At 41.2% G+C, this 24,172-nt stretch overlaps 1 protein-coding gene across 1 annotated transcript; it reads left to right on the top strand.

Moving 5' to 3' along the window:
* Window positions 1-3,873: 3,873 nt before the first annotated feature.
* taf4a (TAF4A RNA polymerase II, TATA box binding protein (TBP)-associated factor) lies at window positions 3,874-22,303 on the top strand. Its single transcript, XM_036559517.1, has 15 exons — window positions 3,874-5,227; window positions 6,871-7,010; window positions 7,961-8,071; window positions 8,656-8,748; window positions 9,239-9,361; window positions 10,996-11,085; window positions 12,177-12,491; window positions 12,768-12,912; window positions 15,065-15,173; window positions 15,662-15,831; window positions 16,272-16,402; window positions 18,316-18,441; window positions 19,437-19,493; window positions 19,623-19,742; window positions 21,322-22,303. Exons 1-15 carry the CDS (start codon window positions 4,486-4,488, stop codon window positions 21,487-21,489), a joined length of 2,640 nt encoding a protein of 879 aa, XP_036415410.1. The 5' UTR covers window positions 3,874-4,485; the 3' UTR covers window positions 21,490-22,303.
* Window positions 22,304-24,172: the final 1,869 nt, after the last annotated feature.

The following is a 24,172-nucleotide window of genomic DNA, read 5'->3' as shown; positions in this document are numbered from 1 at the left end:
AAACACTCTGAGAGAAAAAAGTTTTCATTAGTCTGGATTCAGTCATGTCCAACCTTATATGCTCAGCTACTTTTCAGTACCCACTGGCTCTGCCACTGGTAGTTTATGACCAAGTCCTATTAATTAAATTATTATTATTTTTCTTTTATAATTAACACTGGATTTTTTTTTTGATTATAGTATGTAAACATTGTTACATTTTCAATGTTTCATTCACTCTCCAGCTTATGGAACTGAAGCTGCAAAAACAGCCTGTTTTGAATTAATTGTTTTGGTGATGTCATGAAAACCAACACATTTACATACATCCACCCATTCAGCCCTCTCACCACAGTGATGTTATAAGGAGTGTTTAAGCCTGGACTGTTTTTTAAATGAGGTGCAGTACAGGGCAGCCAATCAGAGCAGATTGCATTTACATATATTAGTCTTAAAGGCACAGTAATAGAAAACAGCTGAATTCCAAGGGATAAAGAGAAGTTGGATCTAATAAACGACATAAGCAGCTGCTTAGGGCCCTATGACCACCAGGCCAACCCCCAACCCCCACCATTCACTTCTGGTTATTACAGCACCATTATGTTGTCTAAGATGCTTGAGTGAAGGGAAAAAGCAACTGGTTCATCATGTCTCAAAACAGAATGCATGCATCTGGAGCCAAAAAATCGAAAAGAAAAAGAGAGCATGATTACAAAAAGTATGTTTGTTTTTTTGTGGTGTTGGAGCAGGTTTCAGATTCACAAAAGTTAATAAACATAGATGCGGTTAACTCGTTTTACAACAGCGGTTAACAACTTTCTTAATTAATTAATCATCATATGTGGGCACATGAGAACATGACATTTATGATGAACAGCCAATCGTGGGAAGCATGAGTAGGGGTTGTCAAAGAAGGGAAAAAATTAACCACCTTAAATATGTAGAATGTAAATTTATAATAAAAAGGTGACACTGTCACTACTGCCGTCTAGAATTAGATCTACCTTAAAAAAACGACTTAAAGTTAACTGAGCAAGCAAAAAATATTGCCTCATGAGGCAGACCTCTGTATCAAAAATGCTGAGAAGGTTATCTGTAATTTAAATTGTAATTGATCAGAACCCAAACAACAACCCCAAGCCTTCAATTTTACAGCAGATTAACTAGCAAGATAAGGGCCTGCCAAAAAGACAAGAGTCAGCCCTGGGTTGGAAAATGGTCATGTAGTACAATGTCATACCTATTTTTAGTACATAACGGGCCCTTTAAGAGTATTAATTGATCAGTGCTGGTGAGTGAGCAGATAGTTGGTGTTGGTGTTCCTTTTTCACTGATGTTGCGTTAACCCTCCTATTATGTTCACAAATTGGTTTTAATCATTGATGTTTACGGTCAATTCTGACCCTATATGACTAAATCAGCTTGAAACAGTCCTAGGACATGTTACTCTACACTTTCATTTGACCCTACTTGCCAATTATTTACCCATCAACAACTTTGAGATTAACTTATTTTAGTGTATTTTATTGTTCATAATGACCTTATTTACCTTAAAACAGGGCATTTTTTTCATTACAAAACAATTTCTATAGCATTTTATAGGCTTAAATAGCTATTTTGGGTGTAGGAGCCATATCATCTACAGGATTATCTCTTTATACACATCAGAAAAAAAGTATAAAACTGTCACTAGGGTGGTGACCTTTACCTTTAGTCAGGGAACATAACTGTACCATAATCCATTGACATTATATTTTCTAAGTTGTATTGACTCCACACACCCACATCTCAGTGTGTACTTCACAGATATTTTATGTTGATGATGACACATTATGAATAAATTCCCAACTTTTATGTCATGGGTCAAAAAACTACCCTTATGTTACAAATGAAACCTACGTTTTATTTATTTTTCCTAGAGATCTTGTGAGCACTGGGGTCAATCTGATCATATTTCGAGGTAACATTCTACCCCAAGTTGCAGAGGGGGGTGGGGACCATGCTATCTGGACATTTTTGACATGAATACCTCCCATTCAGCATTTTGCTACACATTAGTTTCCTTATCAGGACACTGTCCTCTGGTTCAGATGCCTCGTCTTCTATTTCACTTGTAAATCATGGCAGTCTTCATAGACTGTGAACGTCCTTTTAGCCATTATGGTGTTAGCAGATTGAAACATGCAGAGAGAAATGTGGGCTCTGTTCTGCACAGGACCCTTATAACAGTTTCACCCTTTCCCCAGTATGCCTGGATTAAACTTTCCAGCAAGAAATATTTAGTTCCTGTGAACAGTGTGTGTGTGTGTGTGTGTGTGTGTGTGTGTGTGTGTGTGTGTGTGTGAGTGTGTGTGTGCACGCAAAATCTTATTGTTATCATGAACTTGATCTGCATTCTCACATTGCCCCCCGACAGCGCTGGATTATACTTTCCCGCAAGAAATACTTAGTTGCTGAGTGTGTGTGTGTGTGTGTGTGTGTGAAAGAGAAACAATGCACACACACACACACACACACACACACACCCACACCCACACACACACACACACAAGAGGCATGAACTCTGTGTGTGTGTGTGTGTGTGTAAAACCTCACAAATTATAAACTTTATCTGCACTGTTTCCCCAGTCTCAACGGCCATTCTGAACTACAGGGTCAAATTTGACCCTGAACAGTATCTTAATGGTGTAGAGAGTACACAACTATCAAATTGGTCATCTTCATTTTTTTCACGTCCATATCATCACTGTTGAGGAAGTCATTAAGTTCAAAGTGTCAAGGTATTTTAGAGACACTGAAGCCTGAAAGGCGTCAATTTTGAACCATAACACAATAGGAGGGTTAAAGTTCTTATGTTCAGTGTCCTCTGCCAAACATGATTCCTCTATAAAGAAGCACTAGCTACAGCTGGACTGCGAATAACAGCACTAGGTCAGTGATTTGAATAGCATTTTTAAAAATGCAGCATCTGTTGTAAGTGAACGTTTCTGCCACCTCGTTTTGCAGTCGCAACCATCACTTTTAGCCGGTGGGAAAGCTCTCTACCCTCCGGAGCCTGTCACAGCGACAGAGCTGTGGCGCCTTTTTCACACTTCTCTGAGAGTCGGTCAGCGCCTCCAAAACACGGGGCCATCTTGTCAAAAAGGCACCTCAGTCTGAACTCAGCACAACACTCAACACACACACTGAGACGAAGGCGTAACTACCACGAACCGCCGAGAATGTACCGAAGAGCGAACTCTGGGCTCACTTTTAGCTTATTTTTCCACTTCTACACGGCCCGTTTGTCTTTGACAGCGCGGTAGCGACGACCGACTCGTGAGCGAGTCATCTCTGTGAACCGGTTCCTTTTGACAAATCGATCGAACCGATTCACAAGTCCAACTAACTCGAACTTTTCTTGTAGCGTCCACACAAGTAGTATCCAAATAAAATTCGGGTAATGATCTTTCACATTGTTAAACACGTTAACTATGTATCTGAATGTGCTCATATTTTATGTCTGTGGACCATATTTCTGTAGCCAGCTTCCTCTTTCTGTTATGCGCGTCCGGTCCTTTACTTCACTGATCTCCGTGGATATGAGAATAAAGTTGACTTCACTAATCATTGAGAAGACAAGAATAAAGTTTACATGAGGGGACTTAAAGAAAGCTGACAAGAATACTCGCTGATTCGCAAAATGAATCGGTGAATCACATATTTGATCCACTGAAACAGTGAATCAACAGTAAAACAGTTCGGCGAAACTGAATCGATCTTCTCTTCACTACAAGAATCAACGGTCTGCCGCTCGTCCCGCCTCTTACGCACACGAACCAGCAAATCACACGCCCGATGGACCCGTACGTCATGACGTTGTTGCTCCGCCGCGCAGGCGCAGTGTCATTTTCGCCCCGAGCTCCTCGGTGTTCACATCGAAGATGGCGGCGGGCTTCGACCCGCTGGCGGTGGATTTTGTGATTAAAAGAGCGGGCGAGAAACTTTTGAGCGCTGTCGCAGGTCGTGTCAGAAACTACCTCGGCCGAGCTTCACCGTAATTAAACTCCGAGAAGGAGGAAAGAGCCCGGGCAGTTGGAAGTGACAATGTTGGAGGCAGTGCGAAGTGTTAGCTAGCGTTACGTTAGTGTGAGTAGGGAGAGGAGCTGCAGGGCTACGGGACTTGTTTAGGGGGGAAAACAGCAGGTAAAACTCGCAGTGTGGCAAAATGGTCGCCTCTCCCCTCAGTATCTTCACCCAGACGAGTTAAAGTGACAAGGGCGCCTGTCAAGGGCTTCATTTGGCGATTTTATCCCCCTCCACCTTCACTTCACACGTTTGTTCCTACTTCGAAAGCGTTGGGGAGGGGGGGGGGATGTTTTGAGTCCCGAGTGGAGGCACCAAAACAAATAACATCAGTATCAACAACAACACGGATTTACATTAACTAACTGTTTATAGACTTGAGCCGAGCACGGCTAAGCGCTACCCGGTGCCCCCTTTTATTCTCCTGCTTCCTAACATGCTATGGTAACTACATTGCCCAGCCACGAAGTGAAGACCGGGACGTCGACGGCGCAAACTTTTAGCGGAGGCGATGCCATGGATGCGCGGGCAGAAAGCGGCGCCGCTCTCCCGGGCACGCCCGTGTCGAACAGCAGCCCAGCAGCGGACGCTTCGGCGGGCATGGTGCTGAACAACGGGCCTGGAGTAGTAGTAGCGAAAGGACCGGCGAACGGTAGCGGCGGCGCGCCTTCCACGTCCGGCACGGTTATCATCCAGACGAGCACAGCCACTGGAGCCACCGTGACCGTCGTGAGGCCGGCTATGCAAACAACGGCTAACGCTATGGCTCACGCCGTGAACGGGAGTAACGTTAACAGCACCGCGGTTCTGAATGTAGCTCAGCAGGCACCCGCAGCAGCAGCGCCAGCCACGGGAGTCACGTTGACGTTAACTCCGCAGACTTCGGGCCAGGCTCCCGCTCCAGGGGTGGTGACAACCAAGCCCGAGCCGGCCAAGAGCATCATCCAGAGCGCAGCGGGGCACACCACAACCGTCACTCTCACGCAGCAGCTGCAGCCACAGCTGCACGTGTCTCCCGGGCCGGCCAAGGGGGCGGTGCTGCAGCAGGGCGTCGCACGGAGCGCCGCTCCAGCCCCCAGCCCCGCGGGGGTCAGGGCCATAGCACCGCAACAGGTGCTGGCGCCACGGCTCCCACAGAGTAGCCCGGGACAGCCCAGCATCCAGAACATCCAGCTACCTCCAGGTACTTTCCCATGTGGTCTTGTTGTTGCCTTACTTATTTTCAGAGAACTGTTGTTGCAATGAGCCAGACACTGTTCACCGAAAACCGCACCAGTACCCTTTTAAACACCTAAGTCTGTCCGTTAAATTCTGTTCTTGTGACATGCAAAAGCAGACCACCTTATCTTGAGGACAAGCAGTCGCTCAACTGTTCTTGCAATGAACCAGATAGAACCGCACCGATGTTCTGTGGCCTTTTTATTCTTAACATCCAAACCTGTCCTGTTTATTTTGCTCTAGTGTGGCATGTAAAGCACACCCTCTTATCTTGAGTACAAGTCATTGTTTAACTGTTGTTGCAGTGGCCCAGGCACTGGCACCAAGGTGTTTCACTGAGTTCACTGTTCACCAAGAAGTACACCAGTCTTATGTTCGACTTTTTTTTAACACCCAAATCTGTTGTCAATTTGCTACACTTTAGCACAAGCACACTCCTTCCCCTTTTTGAGTACAAGCAGTTGCTGAAGTCTTCAGTTCTTCAGTAATTTCACTCCTCAATAAGAACTGTGCCAGTGTTGCACAAGTGACATGTCAAGCACCCCCTCTTGTCCTGAGTAGGCTATATTACAAGTTACTGTGTGCTCAATAGCTGTAGGCCCTGACAGAGTTGAAGAGAAATATTTGAGCATATTTATTGTACACAAAGGAGTTTTGAATAGAAAAAAGTACATTTTCCATGGCTATTTTGGTTGAATCTCATACTCTGTTGTGAGCTTTTTGTCCAGTCAAAAAACCCCACACTCTTTCTCTTGAAAAAGTTAGAAAACCTGCTAGTTTACAGAACCTTTAATAAGGTAGTGCTGTGTTCAGATCTGCCATTTGTATTTCTGTGCACTTGTACACTAACCTGTTGACTGACTTATGCAGCGGCCATTGTGACAGATCTGTTGTCTGGCGGGTTTCAGTTAGGCGAAAATCTTGACAGATTTTTGCGCAGGGCCATCTGGATGCTCTACCCAGCGGCTTCTGTCCAACACCCAGAGCTGAGCTGGTTTGCGCAGAGTGACGGGCTCTGGGTGAATGAGCTCTCTCAGTACTGTGGAAATATAGGCCACCAACTGCGCACTGTGCGGGGGCAGCTTGTTCTGCCTTGCCTGCCGGCATGGCACTATGGCCAGATTGAATGGCATGCCGGTTTCCGTTGTCACTTTTCAGGAAGAGTACAAAGAGCTACTGCTTAATTCATTGATCAGAAGCTGTTAGAGAACTGCTGGATTTATTCAGCATAAACTGAGAAACTACTGCAGTGTTGAAAAATAACCTGACTGATGTAGTACTTGACCAAAATAAAAGCTGACTGATATTAAGATCCTGTGGATTTGTTGATCATGTATCACCTCAAATCCTGCTGATAAAGCAGTAATATTTAGGGCATTTTATTCATTAAAGCACTGTTCAAATAAATCGTGTATAGTCTGGTTAGTAAAGCTGTTTAATGACTATAGTCAGTTATATCAACCAGCATTATAAGTTGTTAATCCTGAAATATTTAGCTTCTTAAAATTTTGGTATTGGTGTCAGTCAGGCCTTAGCCTGCGTATGAGCCTCAGATGTCCCTCCAACAAATCTATGTCTTCCTTCATCTTTGTCTGTTTAACTGTCCAGGTATGGTGCTTGTGCGTAGCGAGACTGGTCAGTTGCTGATGATCCCTCAGCAAGTGTTGGCCCAGATGCAGGCTCAGATGCAGGCCACGCGTGCTGCCACTCCTGCCAGCACAACGCCCGGACAGATCACTTCTGCACAGGTAGTGTACATCCCCACTGCATTTTGTACACATGTGTTGAATGTGTATTCTGATGAATAGAAGTCTTGTACCCATCTAGTCAGCAGGATGCCTTCAGTTCTGTTTATCTTGGTGTTCACAGCAGAAATCAACACCAGTATTATTCTTTGAGTGACTACGTTATCTATTGTCTGTGTTGAAAAAGGTGTTTTATTATGTGCACAGTATAGCCAGGACTTTCCTAAAGAGAAATTGCATGTAAAGGTATCAGTAGAGCTGGGCAATATGGCAAATATAAAATATCACAAACAAAAAGCTTTTGTAATACATGATATGTGCCAATATTTATTTTTTCTGTCATCTAATAAGTTGGAACAGACAAAAAAGAACCAGCAGAGCCACATTTACATTGATTACAGTGATTTTTATTCACTGTGCTGAAATAAATCCAATTACAGTGGCCTAATTATGTTTTTCATTGTAGTGAAACATGAAGTTGTTGAGAAAAGCATATTGTGGCATAATTTATCACAGTAACAATACACATTGTCATATTGCTCAGCCTCTGTTCTAACCAACTTACTCTGTATACAACACTTTGAAAATTAACAGGTGTAGAATCAGCATCTCCATAATGTTGTTTTTGCTTTGTAAAAACGGTAAATCAACTTTAAAAATCCTAAATAAGAGCTTATATTCAAACAGCTGAGATATAACACTAATATTACCAGTCTCATTTCAGTAATGTTCATAAGTTAAAAATGTCATGTTTTTTGTAACATTTTCATTGAACGCAGGTCTAACAGAATTTACTAATCGCTGCATTCTGAATTTATTAGCATTTCACATACTATTCCAACTTTTTGGAATTGATGGTTATGAATGTAATGCCACTAAAATTGATTGTGTAGTTTAATCCAGGGTCTGCTCACCAAACACCATCATTTCTCTCCACTGTGTGCTCCCTTCAGACCCCTGGTGCTCCGATCATGACCAGGCAGGTGGCTCCTACCATCATCAAGCAGGGCTCACCCACAGCTAGCAGCACTGCTACCACCACACTCCAGAGACCTCCTGTGCAGGTAGCATCATAAAGCAGTGCTCATCTTCAACCAGAAGTACTTGCATCATTGCACTCTAGAGAGTACATGCTAATGGTATACTAACCACTTTCCCAGCAGCACCCGAGAGAATACCTTAGCAAGTGACACACCCTTGAATGAATGAACCCCCCCACACTCACACTCTGCACCTTAAAGCAGACACACCTATGGGGACTACAACACTCTGCAGACCATAAAACACCCACACAGATACACACAAACATCCCAGAATTTGAAAAGGGGGGCTTACACACACTGTACTCAAGAGACCACCTGCCCACCTGCCCTTGTGATATTCACAAAGATATACACACTCAAAATCACTTTCAGAAACACACAACACTGTCAGGTCAATACTCCAGAGACCACTTAGTCTCTATCTAGTACGCTAAGCTGAGGTTTACACCTCGTACTGATGAACTCTCGCATAAGGAAAAAGCTTAATCAAGAATTTTTAATTTCATTGTCTTTGTAGCTGAGTGTAAAGAAGACGAGCTGAAGAATACTTAGTTAATTACTTCCTTCTCTCTTCTTTTTTTCCTTATGGTGTTGGGCCTTTTCAGCTGCCCTCTGTGGGCTCTGTGCTGGCAGTACAGCCGGGGGCCGCCTCGAGGGTGGTGACTCCTGCTACAGGGACCAGCGTCACTTTGGCAACGGTGAGAAGGTTGGGTTGAAAGGGGCCCTAAACACTCCAACAGTGTCATGAGTATTATCACAGACAAGCATGTTCATAACTGGATATGTCCTCAGCATGAAGGATTAAGTCCTCTACCAAAAGAAATGCTGTCATTCTTTTTGTCTTTTTGTACCTCCGCAACTGGAATTTTGTTGCTGTTTTGCACTCTCTTGTGTGACAGGCCCAGTGGAATTAGTGAATGTAAGGTGCTTTCCAAAATGCTTTTGGTGGAGGATATTGATGAAATGACTTATATTCCTCTCTGAAATATCCCCTTCTGGAAAGCACCTTAAAATCTCAGAAATACAGGACTAATATCGATCCTAAAAATAGTTTTAACCCTGATGTTACCTACTTTTAATCTCTTGAGGGATTGATTCATTAGGCCTGTGCTGATCTGTGTTATGACTGATTGTTTCATTAGGCATATGTTCTCCATGGCTTAAATGAAGCGTTGTTTCTGACTGCAGGAGACGATGGAGAATGTGAAGAAGTGTAAGAACTTCCTGTCCACGCTGATCAAGCTGGCCACCAGTGCGAAGCAGTCGTCACAAACAGCTGCCAATGTCAAAGAACTGGTCAAGAACTTGCTGGTAAGTGTGCAGACGGAGGACTGTGTGTGACTGTCTGCGTGTTTAGCTGGGTCTGAATGTGCGTGTGACTGCGAGTGTGAAAAAGGTCTGAGAGATAGTGTGCATGCTGGTATTTTGGTGTGTGTACATGTGTGGGTAGTGTTTAGATCAAAAGTATTTTCTGTATGTCGTCTCACTTTGAGTAAGCCGCAACATTTACAGAGTGATTAAAAGATTATTGGGTATCAAGAATCTCAGCAAGATGAGTGTGGACGGAAGTCTGTTTGTGTGAGAGAAAGCGTAGGAAACATACTGCATGTGTTGCTGGTTTGTGTGTGGGAGGTGCTGTGTGTTTTCTATCAGAAGTGTTCTCTCTGTGTAGTCTCACTTTGAGAATCTCTTTTATAAATTGATTATGAGATTATTTGATATTATCTCAGCAAAATGATGAGAACTCAGCAGGACTGACATATAAACCTTCAGTTTATATGTCAGTCCAAACCAATTTTAGATACAGCTGTACCAACTGAAAAAAAAAAGTATTTCTTGACTGATTACATTTGCTTCATCTGTTCAGGGTTAGAATGTCACAGGGGCTACTTAGACATTATAGTCCAACCAATTCAACATTGGTAGGGCAATAATATTAGCCGCATTGACAGTCCATCCGATTCAACATTGGTAGGCCAATAATATCAGTTGTATTGACAGTCCATCCGATTCAACATTGGTAGGCCAATAATTATCCGCTGTATTGACAGTCCAACCATTTCAACATTGGTAAGCCAATAATATCAGTTGTATTGACAGTCGAACCATTTCAACATTGGTAGGCCAATAATATCAGTTGTATTGACAGTCGAACCATTTCAACATTGGTAGGCCAATAATATCAGTCGTATTGACAGTCCAACCAACTCAACATTGGTAGGCCAATAATATCAGCTGTATTGACAGTCCAACCATTTCAACATTGGTAGGCCAATAATATCAGTTGTATTGACAGTACAACCAGTTCAACATTGGTAAGCCAATAATATCAGCCGTATTGAAAGTGCGCAGTTAATAATATGTGTTGCAACATTTTATATTATTTAAGACTTTGAGTTTCTGCTGTTTATTTAAGTTTAAGGAGTGTTACAATTGCCTGACTATCCACAATGGAGGCACTGTTTAACTAAAACTAATGGTTATAAAATATTCGGTATCAGCCACAAAATCTTCATATCAGTTGGGCCCTAGTAGGTACCCCTTTGTGAAGTTAATGTCAATTGCATGAAAAATATTGCTTTAAAATTTGCATAAATATGCAAAATTATACCACATTTGGCAACATATTCAAACAACAGTGCTAACACAGTGGCAACAGTGGCAAGTGTTGCTTTTTGCCATTGTGATAGCTTCATATTTACGTAGATTCGTATTACATGATTTCATATTACTCTGCAAAATGATTAGCTGTTTCACACGATTAGCTTTTCGTCACAAGTGTTATACTTTCATGTGCTCCACACAGGGATTAATCGTTGCTTGAGTATCTGGATTAACAGAGAAAGTTGTTAACTGCGCCTGTAAAACAAGTTAAACACGACTGCATTTGTTAGGTTTTGTGAAGCTGAAACTTAGTCAGGAACCCTGATTAACTGTGTTTGCAGGAGGGAATGATCGAGGCGGAGGACTTCACCAGCAGGTTATACAAGGAGCTCAACTCCTCACCCCAGCCTTATCTCGTGCCTTTCCTGAAGGTAATGGAAAAACTCTCATGTTCCCTTTACAGGTTTCAAGTGGCAAAAATTTGTGCATAAATGACACAGATCTATTTTTTCCATAGTTGTGTGAACACACACATCTGATCTTTTCAAATCAGATTTGAGCATTTTAGCTACTTTTATATATGATCCTAGACCAGATATACACTGTATGTCCAAAAGTATCCAGACACCCTTTGTAATTAGAGAATTCTGCTACTTTAAGGTGCACTTTTTGCTGATACAGGTGTTCAATTATGTATGCACAGTTATATATAATATTGCCAAATAAATGTGATGCACTGGAGCAGCAGCACATGAGCCTGAGGTTACCATGCCTAGTGCTATGCACAGGCTAAAAAAATATAAAGGCCCCTCGCATTGGGCTGTGGAGCAGTGGAACTGTTTTCTCTGCAGAGAAATAGAGCTTTACTTTGGGATGAGTTAGGGTGATGTTTGTGATCCAGAAGTAATCATCTAAGATCAGTACCTGTCCTTACTGGCTAAATCCTCACAGCAGTGTTCTAACATCTAGTGTTAGGCCTTATCAGAAGAGCAGTGGCTGTTGGTGCAGAAAAAGAGGGGGACAAAATCTCTATCGATACCATTTATTTCAGCAGAAATGCTGGATAAGCAGTTGTATACCAGGCACATCCACATGCGACTATAATTTTTTTTAAATAAAAAACACCTCTTTTAATGATTGTGGCTAACAGTGATAAAACATGTTAATTTGTGGTTCTTTCAGAGCAGAGGTATCTTTACACTGACAGATTCAGACCACTTACAAACACAAATGTGAACCTTCAGTACAAATATCATATAGCAAAAAACTGAAGCTGTGCCATTAAGTTTGTTAATGTGAACATAGCCTCTGACTCCTATTAATTCTTTACAGAGAAGAGGGAAAAACTAATTTATGAAAGACTATGTGAAACTATAAATTATTCAGTCATCAACTATCATGAACTGTGTGAAACCCATAAGATGATTATCTATTGAAATTCTTTTAGTCCAAGATTATTGGCTATCTGTGTCTGGAAAATTAGGTCGTTGTCTAGCATTGACTGTGTTTTGTGTTTCTCCAGAGGAGTCTTCCTGCTCTGAGGCAACTCACTCCGGACTCCCTTGCCTTCATCCAGCAGAGCCAAGGCCTCCAGGCCAAACCTGCAGCTACTGTAGCGCTGACCAGCTCTACAGCAGCTAACACGGCTCCTGCGGCCACCGCACCTCCAGCGGCCACTGTGGCCGCTGCAGTGACCTCAGCCACCCCAGGCACTGCAACCACTGCAGCCACCACAGCAACTGCAAATACCGTGGCTACTGCTGCGTCTGCTGCTGTCGCGGCCCCACGGACGCTTATCCAACCCGCTCTCAGCAAAGCCAACCAGCCTGCCTCATTGGTAATACGGTGAAATTCAGTTCAGCATGAGTCCACTGAATTAAGCTCAGCTCGGATGCTCAGTACAAGTTGGATCTATGTCATAGTACAGTTGCAGTGCTACAGTCATTACTAAGGAAATTTTCAAAGAATGCGGAGTCAGTGGAGCAATAGCATTAGTTTAAATTATGTTCTAGGCAATATTCAGGACATTTCTGCTAAGCGTTTTCAAGTGTATGCTATTGAGTTGTTGTGTGCTGCTCTGCTTTCGTGCTAACACGACCACAACCATGTGCAGGTTTTGCAGTCTCCGCAGCAAGGGGCGATAGTAAAGACCCCCCAGGTTACCTTGACGACTACTCCCATGGTAACACTCAGGGGTCAGCCTCATAGCCGCATTGTAGTTGGACAGCCTCACATGCAAGTCAAACAGCTACAAACAGGTGTGTCTGTTTTTCCATTACTAAAGTTTCTCAGTGGGCTTTTATGTATAAATTTGTGATTGTTTTGCCAATGACAGTGTTTCCAACCCTGGTCTTGGAGTTCTACTGTCCTGTGAATTTTAGTGTTTATCCTGCTCAGAAACCCCCTTAGTCTCACAGGCCAAGATGTGATGTAACAAAAATGTCTGGGGACACCCATGAGTAATTTAGTGTTAAATGTGGGTAAGAATGTGGATTTATTAGGATGGGAACCAAATGAATATGAAATTTCTAAACCAGTCCAACATCTTGTGAAGGTGGAGCTCAATATATGGGGTGATGGTGGACTCATCAACACTGTTCAGTGGACAACAAGCATGTCATTTGCCCATGTTAAAAATAAACAGTACTTCTTGCAAAGGAAGAACAGTTCTGTTATCTAACAGTAGCATTTTGCTAACTAGCTTGTTTTGCTTATATTGTCGACTGTACTCTGAGCGTTAAAGAGCACAGAGGAGAGTTTGTGGTCAATGAGGCTAAATTCTACAAATTAACAAGCCCTTCCTGAGTTGAAGTAGGTGTACTGAAGCAGTAAAACACTATAGTGTACAGGACAGTGGGAGCATCTAGGATTACAGAGGAGGGCCGTGTTACAGGAACATCCTTACTCTGAAATCTTATCTGTATATTCATCATGACCACTTAAGGTCGGATTGAATGTAGGACAGTAGCTATTGTAGAGTAACGATATGCAGTTTTCACAAGATTACGCATCATATATTCTTTTCGTAGCACAGTAATATAGATTTTTGAGACAGTATTAGAAAAGAAATGCAAAATTTATTTGCATTTTCCACTGTAACAATGTACTTGCTGCTCCATTTAAGGTGGAACAGAAAGTTTGAATAAAAAGCTGGCTGACTTCAGTTTCGGTGATGTCCTCACAAATGAGTTAACATTTTTGAGGTATTAACACAGGAATTTGATCCTCGCGTTAAGCAATATCGGCACACTGTCACCATTCTGTCTACCATTCTTCGCCATTTCAAAAGCTTGGCTTATCAACTATTTAAGGTAGACTAACCAAACTTTTTTCCCAGCTACGAGAGCAAAATAGTGAAGTTTTTGTGCTCATTATCAGTTTTATGACCTTAGTGGATTATGATGGATTGTGTTAAAATGGCTTGTGGCACAGTCAAAATATGCTTAACCTTTTTTAACTTTCAGTTCATCACACTTTAGTTTTGTTTTTACATTTTTTTTTTCATCAATTTTTTTGTTTTTAAACATTTCAACCAGATGTGCATGTATTGTCAGTTGCTCAGTAACAGGCATAACTGATTGTCAACCTCAATTGAGTAGCTAAGGATTAAGGATAAGATGCAGTAAAATGAGATATAATTCCTAAATTAATACAAGATTCTCTTCTATAATACGAACTTGTGAAAAATCTTATCTTACCCTTGTCAAATCTTAACTTGGGACCAAAGACAGGACGTTTCTGTAATACGTTCCCAACATTGGAAACCACTGCCCTATGAGATTAGCATAGTACAGTAGTAGGTGTTATGCTGTGTTTTTTTTAATGCATGTTGGCATTAAAAAAATTATAGCCTTAGCAGAATTGGTGTAACTGGCAACCATATATGACTGACGGTGTACTGCCGCCACTTAAATATTGTCATGGTGATGGTATTACTGGAATAACATTGCTGTTCTTGTCAATTGAATTAACGACAATTTTATCCTAAATAGTGTTCTAAACTGACACTCTCATGTTATGCATTTTACAGGACAAAAAACTGTGAATTGGCCTTAAGGATGTATTTTTGTTGAAGTTGTCAGTGAACAGTTATTATACTTGCCTGTTATTTATTGCCTGTGTTTCTGAAAAAAAATTACATCCGGTTTAATCTGCTGCGCATGACCACAAAAGTTAGTGAAAAGTCTTGATGGAGCTTTCTGCTGACTTTTGACTGCTGTGTTGTGCTGCAGTTATGGTGACAGAATTTTCCATTGCTACTCTGTTAAAAAAAAAACAAAAAAAAACATGGAATGTTCAGTTTGTTATCATCTGTCTACCGTTATAACGTAAATGCAACATTATAGCCATGTGTGGTTTGTTGAATTGCTCAGAAATGCATCCTCCAATCGTTCTCTCTCTTTATCTCAGTGACAGTAAAGCCAGGCGCAGTGCCTGGGGCTAAACTTTCTCCCAGCCCAGTGACTCTTATCGCAGCTCAGAAGAGCAAGCTAAAGGATGCTGCTGGTGGGACATTCAGGTTAGTATGTGGACATTGTGGCAAACGTATAAAGTAATCTTAATTTTTCGTGATATGCATTCTCCGATATTTTGGTTTTTTTTAGGTATCAGAATTATGTGTCCAAGGCGCATCATTACACCAGTTACGCAGGGCCACTGTTAAATATCTCAACAATAGGTCAAAACCTTAGACAGCCACATGGAAGCTGCATCTTAATCTTTTTAAAGAAACATGGTCTGTGTTCTCTTAGCACTGATGTTACAATATAGTCAGAAAATTTTATTATGACAATATTTATCATATCAGTACATCGTTATTATGTTTACCTCTTTGTGTATGTTAGATTTTACACAAGAGAACACTTAGGGTGAGTTAGGCCTGTCAAGTATGTAATAAATAGCCAAAACACAAGCATAGTTCTCCAGAAATAAAAGCACATGCATGAGCTAATAAGTTGAACATGTGGAATAAAATCATAAAAGGTTTCATTTTGTGTGTGTATGTAGGGACGATGATGACATCAACGATGTGGCCTCCATGGCTGGGGTGAACCTGTCAGAGGAGAGTGCTCGTATCCTGGCCACCAACTCAGACGTGGTGGGGGCTGTGACTCGCTCCTGCCAGGATGAGGCCTTCCTTTCCTCTGCCTTGTTGCAGCGTAGAATACTGGACATAGGTCTGGCAGTAATGCCCAAGCTTTCAGTCTTGCAACATATGACAGCCAATAGGTGTGGGCGATGTGGCAAATGTAATATTGAAGACCTCAACATGATACTCAGTACATTTCACAATATTTGTTTTTTTTCTGAGGTTTGCTAACAAGACATCATCAAACATCATGTCACCCACCTCTAACAACCTGAGAACTATTCACATAGTCTGAGCTTTAGAGGTTGGGATATTTGAATATTTGGTATTAACCACAGCCCCCAGTCAGTGCCTTTTCAACTAGGAAAAAAATGTCACCTTCAAATCAGGAGCCAAAGTCTGCATGAAGTATTAGAATGATCTAAATGTGATGTGATTGTGTGAACAGTTCTGATGCTACTCTTCAGATAGTCTTGTTGTGAATGAATAATGCATTTCTGTCATGCTGACTGCTCATCTGACCTACAGGTAAACGCTTTGGGGTGACAGATCTGGCACCAGACGTGGTGAACCTGGTCTCCCATGCCACTAAGCAGAGACTACAGAACCTTATGGAGAAAGTCTCTGTCATAGCTCAGCAAAAGAACATGACCTATAAGGTAAGGAACTTGGAATGGTGTTCCTGTCGGGGAAACATACTCTGCCTGTGTGTGCACATCTGTTTGAGTGCATTGTTGTAAAGCGCCTTCAGGGCTGCTTTACAGTATTTTGACACAGACTGTTTGTATGTTTGTTTGCATGTATGCAACAACACGCATTAAGCCTGTGTTCAGTGAGGGTTAACAGAATTACTGTGGTGACAGCCTTCGGTGATGGAAAACTCATTTACAGCTGGTTTACAAAACTTTCATTGATCGATTTGTTTCATGCAAACCATAGAAAGACAACAGAATTCCCACATGCTATATAAAACTGAACTTTTAAACATGTTGGTTGATGCGATGCCCGACATTGACACCACATTTGTTGTACTACCGAGAGTAGATGAGATTGTCGTGGAAACGTTAAATTCTTCCACCTTAAATTCTAACTGAGGCGCCGAATGAAAAAGCGGCACCATTTAAGGTGGAACGGGAGAATTCGAAAGAGAAGCTGACTTCAGCTTCACCACTTTTTAGTGTGTGACAGTCTCTCGTTGCAGATTTAATGTACCAGGAAACCAACTGCGCTGCTTATAAATGCGAATAACGCATCGTTGCTAGGTGACCTGCAGTCCGCACGGCAGTTCTCAGTCATTGCGAAACAGGGCTTTCGCGCTATGTTGCACACGACCCGTCTCAAAGATACTTTACTGACACAGCGATCCCCCCCGTCTCTACAACGAGACCAAAACCGAAGTTATAAAATCACTAAAGAAAACTGGTAGAATAGCTGTAACGTGCTGCGTGAACATCCATTACCACTGGATCTTATTTCACCGTAACTGCGCATTTTATCGCAGATGAGTAGCAGCAGCGTCTCTGAATGAGAGCCTTCTAGTTCACTTGCCACATCACTTCCATTTGATTTATTAATAAAAGATATTGGAAGTAAATTCATTATGGATCATTACAAATACTTTGCTTTAAAAGTACCAAGTCACTTTAAATAACAACACTGAGTCACTTAGTCACTTTCAAATATATATTGTCTCTGTATTTTGTGTATATTTAACATATTTCAGTTGGTTTTTCTTGTATTTTTATTTTTACTTATTTACTTTCTGTAGAGTGATTAGCTGAGCCTCACCACAAGCATTTCAATGCATAAATGTCCTGACATGTTGTGCAAATGACAAATAAACTTGAAACTTGAACTCGAAACTTGAGCTCACACAGTGAGAAAATATAAATGCTATATAGAAAAAAAAGATGCATCGAGATGCATCGATAATCGTTTATAATCGTTTATAATCGCCCTCTGAATCGTCATCGAATCGAATCGTGAGGTGCCAAGAGATTCCCACCCCTAGTAGTAGGTCTGTAAGAACGTCTGCTGATGCTTCTGGACACATCGTCTGCAGTGTTCTTGGAGGCATCAGCAGATGTACTTACTGAGATAACAGTAATTGTTATAGTAATTAATAATAATTCTTCCAGTAATTTTAAAACCATTCCTAACCCTGAAGCAGCTGTGGGAGAAAAGTGATGATGTGTGAGTTGAAGCTTAATGTTTTTCAAACAAAAGGTAAAGCAAAGAAAAAACATAACATAGTTTTCCAATTAAGAGGATTCTTTACTAGCACAGGCCTAGCAGGCATATTCTGTAATTTTTGTAAGGCAGTGAGCTGTGATTCCTTTCATAGATCATATGGTATCCATTAATAGGCGGTGTTTGTGTGTGTGTGTGTTTCTCCTCTTCTAAATCATATCCATGATCCACTTGTGTGATGTGTATTTTGCTCTGGGGGTCATACAAAGTACAAGATAATGGTTTCTGTGGATATATCTGTTGTCAGTGTATATTAGGTGTAGTTTCTGTTTGTGTTCACAGTATGAAAGAGCATTCCCACATTAATTTGTGTGTTGTGCAGGAGGATGGGCGGTTCGAGCAGGTGACTGACGTACGTGCACAGTTGAAATTCTTTGAGCAGCTTGATCAGCTGGAGAAGCAGAAGAAAGAAGAGCAGGAAAGGGAAATACTTATGAAGGCAGCCAAGGTAATGCACATGCACACTAGCACTTTATATACGTTCTATGACTCATTAACCACAGACAATACATACATTTATACCAGTTGCGGAGAGCAGGGCAAGATGTAACATGTATTTTTTTTTTTTTAATGTAGTTAAACATGTTTAAGTAGAACATGCTTTTGGTTATCACCTCCTATTCCCATAGCAACCTCTGTGAGTTCTGACAGTAAAGACAGATATTTCTCAAGATTGACCTTGAAGACTGTTTTTGTACCATTAAAGTAACTTTTTAATTTTTTTTAATTACTGGTTTGTGTGAATAAGTCACAGCATTCAATTCTGTATCGTCTGTTCCATTCTGTATCTATATTACACAGTGTATGCACGTCAATATGTTTAAATTTTGTGTTGATATTGCCTATTTTTGACTTTGTGGTTAAAAATAAATGTGCCATGTTTGACACAGCTTCTTTTCACTAATCATATTTAAATTTTATTTAACTTATTTAACTGTTGGAATCAAGTGGTTCAGACAACATGGAATAGTAGTGAATTGATTGTGTTTTGCATCAGTTTACAAGACTTTGTAGCAACTGTTGCAACTAGCCTCTCAGTCACTTAAAAAATTAACTCTACTTCAAACAACATAGGTTGCCATTTGCGCTCACAGTGCTTTTGTCAAAATTGACAAAAGGTAGGTGCTGGAAACAGAGTTTATGTTCGTTTGTAGCAGAGTGTAGGTTGCCTACATAAAAATAATCTTGCTCAAATATTTTTTAAATATAGAGAAAAAACAAAAGTATGTTCATGAAGAACTTCATGAATCTTTCCTTGCTAGTTAATTGGTCTGTAGCACCATCTAGTGGTGAATGTGTGGGTGTTTTTATCTCATTTACATTGCAGAGGAAGTTGTGGTTCACGTGGTTTAATTGATCTCTCAGGAGGCGGTGTGTATGAATAATTTTGTTATTCCACTCCTACTGATGGGTCTTTTTTGTTGCTCTGATGCTGTTGTGCAGTCTCGGTCTCGGCAGGAAGACCCGGAGCAGTTGCGGTTGAAACAGAAGGCCAAAGAGGTACAGCGTTTTCCAGTCCCACGCTTGCCGACTAGTTTAAAATCACTAGTTTGTCTGAAAATTCTGGTATGATATCAGCCTAATGACTGTACATGAACTATTCTGTGTGTCTGTACTTGCATGTAACAGATGCAGCAACAGGAGCTAGCTCAGATAAGACAGAGAGATGCCAACCTGACGGCGCTGGCTGCCATTGGACCCAGAAAGAAAAGGAAACTCGATTCTCCTGCTCTTGGCACTGATGCAGAGGTACAAAATCCCCCCCATTGCTTTGTTACTATGTACAAGTTTAGTAAGCATTTGCCTTTGAAACTGTGCTTTTGTTTGACTTGCTGGATTGGAGCCTAGGAGAGACCTGTGTGCTGTGTTTTTAAACAATGGCATTAAACTCTCTATAGTGAAAAAAAGGCTCTTAATATAAACATTGTAAAAGAAATAAACTATATTGCGTTTAATGTTTGTAAGTTGAAAAATTTAGCCAACTACCAAGCTAGAAGATATTCAGCATGTTTGGCAGAACATCTTATTTACATTGTGTGTTGATAGCACTTGACTTGGTGACTTCTAACGAATATATGTATGGAATGCTAAGAGAGGAAGTGCTAATGAAGACCAGTGAGAACAGCAGAGGGCTGCTGAAAAAAAAGAAATCCTTACTAATGACTGTTTAAAGTACTTTACAGCATTTTCTGGTTCACAGCTTCTCATTGGAGAGTCGTAAAGTGAGGTTGAGTGAGGTTCATTACAAGTGTGTAACATCTTAATGTATTTAACCTACACAGTTCATTATTGATGCACATGCTGTATCTGCCAGTTTCTAAGTTGTTCAGTGAAATGACAACTGGAAATTTGGGTAAAATAATAAATAAATAAATGTAATAAATAAATAAGTAAATAAAAAGGCACTTTTGAAGCCGTTGTAAAATATTCCACATACTCCGCACAACACTAATGACCGCCAACATTAATAATATGTTTTATTGTGCCAATTTTGCCATTTTATAAAAGCAGTAAGCCAGTCTAGGTTGTGTGCTACGGTGATTTCATCCTTTCATGCCGAATTGCTTTACATTATCACGACATGAATGAAAAAAGACCTACATAAAACCCACAGCATCAGTTAGGCAAGAGTGGTTGTCCCAGTTATTGTTTCCAAATGTATATAAATGTCATGAAATCTGCCCATATGATATCTGTTTACATCTGTTTGATCTGACATGAAATGTCAGTGTGAACCCTAAGTGAACTACAACTAAAATGAAAAAATGTATCATATCAACAATTGTCTGTTATTCCTTGTCTGTCACCTTAGAGATAAAACTAAGGTCATTCTACAAACCTGAATGTTTGTGCCTCACTTGATATGCAATTACAATCTATTCCCATGAACAGTTGACAATGTTGTGCATATAGAGTAATACCTTGCTAGCAGTGTAGCTGTGTGCAAATATAAAGCACTTTCTATATGTAGCTGTCATTATATTCAGCCTGTAAGATCTCATTTGTCTGGTAGACTTTATTTTGACTGAGAGGATGGAGATGAAGTTCTACCATCTAGACCAAGTAAATCTTGAAAGACTTCCAAAGTATCCACCATTTTGTGATTTGGAAAATGTTTACTATGATATACACGCTAATAGACTAAATACATAGAGTAGTAGCAATCATAAACTTTTTTTCTAGTGCAGTCCGACATCTACTTGGAACATCTACCAAAAGCAAACATATATAGTAGCACCTGTAAAAGAGGAAGTTACCCCAGATAAAAGTAATTTTGTCTGAACAGGGCTTTAGTCACATTTGTTTCTGTTTGTGTGCGTTTTCACAGGGTTCTGGGTCGTCGGCGAGCACGACTGCGGGGTTGAGTAGCGGAGTGTCGAGACAGTTCACCCGTCAGCGCATCACACGTGTAAACCTCAGGGATCTGCTCTTCTGCCTGGAGAACGAGAGAGCAAGCAGTCGCTCACAGCTTCTCTACAGAGCGCTGCTCAAATAGCAGCTTGACTACAGAGCCGTGCTACCACAGCAGCTCGGTTACAGAGCAGTGCTCAAATAGCAGCTGAACTACAGAGCAGTACTCAAATAGCTCTTTATCTACAGAGAAGTGCTCACGTAGCTGCTCGACTGCAGAGCAGTGCTCAAGTAGTAGCTGCTCTGCTGAGATATACTCAAATACAGAGCCTGAGTGCTCAGATTGCAGCTGCACTACTGAGTGTTGTCCAAACAATGGATGCTGCTCTGTTAGCCGCTCCTTTACTGGGTGCTGCTCTACCAAGTGTTGCTCCTACAGCTCCTGCGCTACTGAGCATTGCTCAAGTAGTGTAAACTATATGGAGCACTGCTCAAATAGCAGCCTTGCTCTACCATGCCAGCTCTGATCCAGCTGTTTCCCCTCTCTTGCTCTCTCTTCCACCTTTGTCTGTCCCTTTTCTCTGTGAGTCCCTCATTTCTATGTCTTTCTCGTTCATCTCATGTTTGTCTCCCTTTAAGTCTCATCTTTTGTTTCCTCTGCACACTCACTAACTTAAACATACACACACCTCTTTCTCATGGTCTCTTTCTCTCTTGTCTCCCTTTGTTTCCCAGCTCTCCGTTTTGCATTGTTTTTAGCTTCCTTCCACTTTTGATTTTAAATGTGTCTGAAGAAATTTGCAGTTATATATCCAATGTTTTTCATAGAGGGTGGCTTTGTAATGTGCAAATTACCAATGTAAAAAAGGACAATACACAATGAAACTGCCCATTCATTTTGTATTTGTGTTTTTATAAAAGAGGTTTTAAGAAATAAAATGGAGAAAGTTTCTATAAAACACTCTCGTGTTGCTGTTACTGCAATGTAAGCAAATTATTTACAGCAGCCTTTGGTGAATCACGCACAGTTGATAAGATGACCACCAGATGGCGACATACACCTGCAGTATAACAGTGTTCTATACCTTCAGTACAGCTTAATGAGGAGTGTGAGAAGCGTCTTCAGTAAGAGATTGACTACGTCAAGGTGAGTGTAAATAGGGTGCGTATTAAATTGGACGTTAAATGTTTCCAGGTCACAGCATTACCGATAGGTTTGGGAGACTACTTAGCACAGTTATCTGTTGTACAGCAGTCAAGGCGGGCAGGCTCATCCTCATAACTTGGATCAAGAAGAACAAACCCCAGTGGGCAGGCCTCGGGGCATTCTAGGCCTTCAAAAAGGCCGAATGAGTTTTGTGGGGGAAAGTAATTTTTTTTGTTTGTTTTTATTTAATATAATCATCATGCTTGTTTTATTTAAAGGAACAGCTGGGCGAAAAATATAATTTACATGGTTTTGTACTTAACCCAAATGCAGTCGATCAGCCAAGACATGAATGGGGTCCACATTTTGCTTCTTTATGACTGGAGCTGCTGTTTCCACAAATACGAGCTAAAATCTAAATATGTTTACTTAAAATTACGCCGATAAGCCATGTATACTCGTTTACAAAAAAACATGAATCTAGTAAAATATCGTGGTCAGATCATATTTACTTTTAAGCTAAAATTGGAACTACATCATCCGCATAACGTCCCACTTTATGGTACTAATGCGCCTTTGAACTCTGGGAGGCTGCAGTGCAGGGGAGCGTGGTAACATTTCATTGCAGCGTTAGCTATAAAGCTTTAAGCTTACTCACTGTAAGAGAGTTAGTCCTGCTGGTGACATCCTGAATAAATAAAAATAATGCGTGGTCACGCCTTATTAACGTGTAGAAACGAAATCTTAATGCGTGGGCACGACTTGGTAAGGCGTGGGAACGAGATCGCGGCTTACTAAGTTGTGGTCACGCATTAAGATCTCGTTCCCACGCTTTACTAAGCCGTGGCCACGCATTATTTTTATTTGTACAGGATGTCACCAGCGGGGCTCCGTGAGATCCTCATGTGTGGCCATGACTTCGTAAGGTGTGGACACGAGATCATATGGAGCCCCGCTGGTGACATCCTGTATAAATGAAAAATAATGTGTGGCCACGACTTAGTAAGGCGTGGGAATGGGATGATTAAGTCGTGGCTATGACTTAGTAAAGCGTGGGAAAAAGATCCTAATGCGCGGCCATAACTTAGTAGGCCATGATCTCGTTCCCACAGCTTACTAAGTCATGGCCACGACTTAATCATCTCATTTCCACGCCTTACTAAGTCGTGGCCATGCATTAGGATCTAGTTCCTATGCTTTACTAAGTCGTGGCCACTCATTATTTTTATTTATACAGGATGTCACCAGCAGGCCTTCGTAAGATCATGCCTTATTAAGCTGTGGTCAGGTCATAATTATCTCATTCCCACGCCTTGCGAAGCCATGGCCACACATTAGGATCTCGTTCCGACGCGTTAATATGGCGCGGCCGTTCATTTTTATGTATACGGGAAGTCAGTGGTGGGTCAAGCCTCCAATTGACGCATTTTAAATGTGTACACTCAGGTTCAAACATCCAGTTGAAGATTGTTTGTGCAGAAAATGTGGTTTTAGAAATTTGTATGTGTGATTTTTGTGTGTGTTGATTTTGTGACTCGCTCAGCTGCTCTAAATACGCGAGCCTCCTGTCTGCACTGTCTTACGCGGATTGATACCAATTTGTGCTCAGGAAAGAAGTGATTCCGGTTATTTTTCATGGCGGCTCTTCCATGTAGCAACACGGAGAGTATTTATGTGTTAT

This window comes from Colossoma macropomum, unplaced genomic scaffold (genome assembly GCF_904425465.1).
Source record: "Colossoma macropomum unplaced genomic scaffold, Colossoma_macropomum, whole genome shotgun sequence".
In the NCBI taxonomy this organism is placed as follows: Eukaryota; Metazoa; Chordata; class Actinopteri; order Characiformes; family Serrasalmidae; genus Colossoma; species Colossoma macropomum.
This window is presented reverse-complemented; position numbering and strand designations above follow the sequence as displayed.

Bases quoted from the DNA above. Each gene is read 5' to 3' on its own strand.
- taf4a (XM_036559517.1), top strand. From the start codon at position 4,486: ATGGTAACTACATTGCCCAGCCACGAAGTGAAGACCGGGACGTCGACG. The intron at 15,832-16,271 runs GTCTGGCAGTAA...TCTGACCTACAG, and splicing joins GCGTAGAATACTGGACATAG to GTAAACGCTTTGGGGTGACA. The intron at 19,494-19,622 runs GTACAGCGTTTT...TGCATGTAACAG, and splicing joins TGAAACAGAAGGCCAAAGAG to ATGCAGCAACAGGAGCTAGC.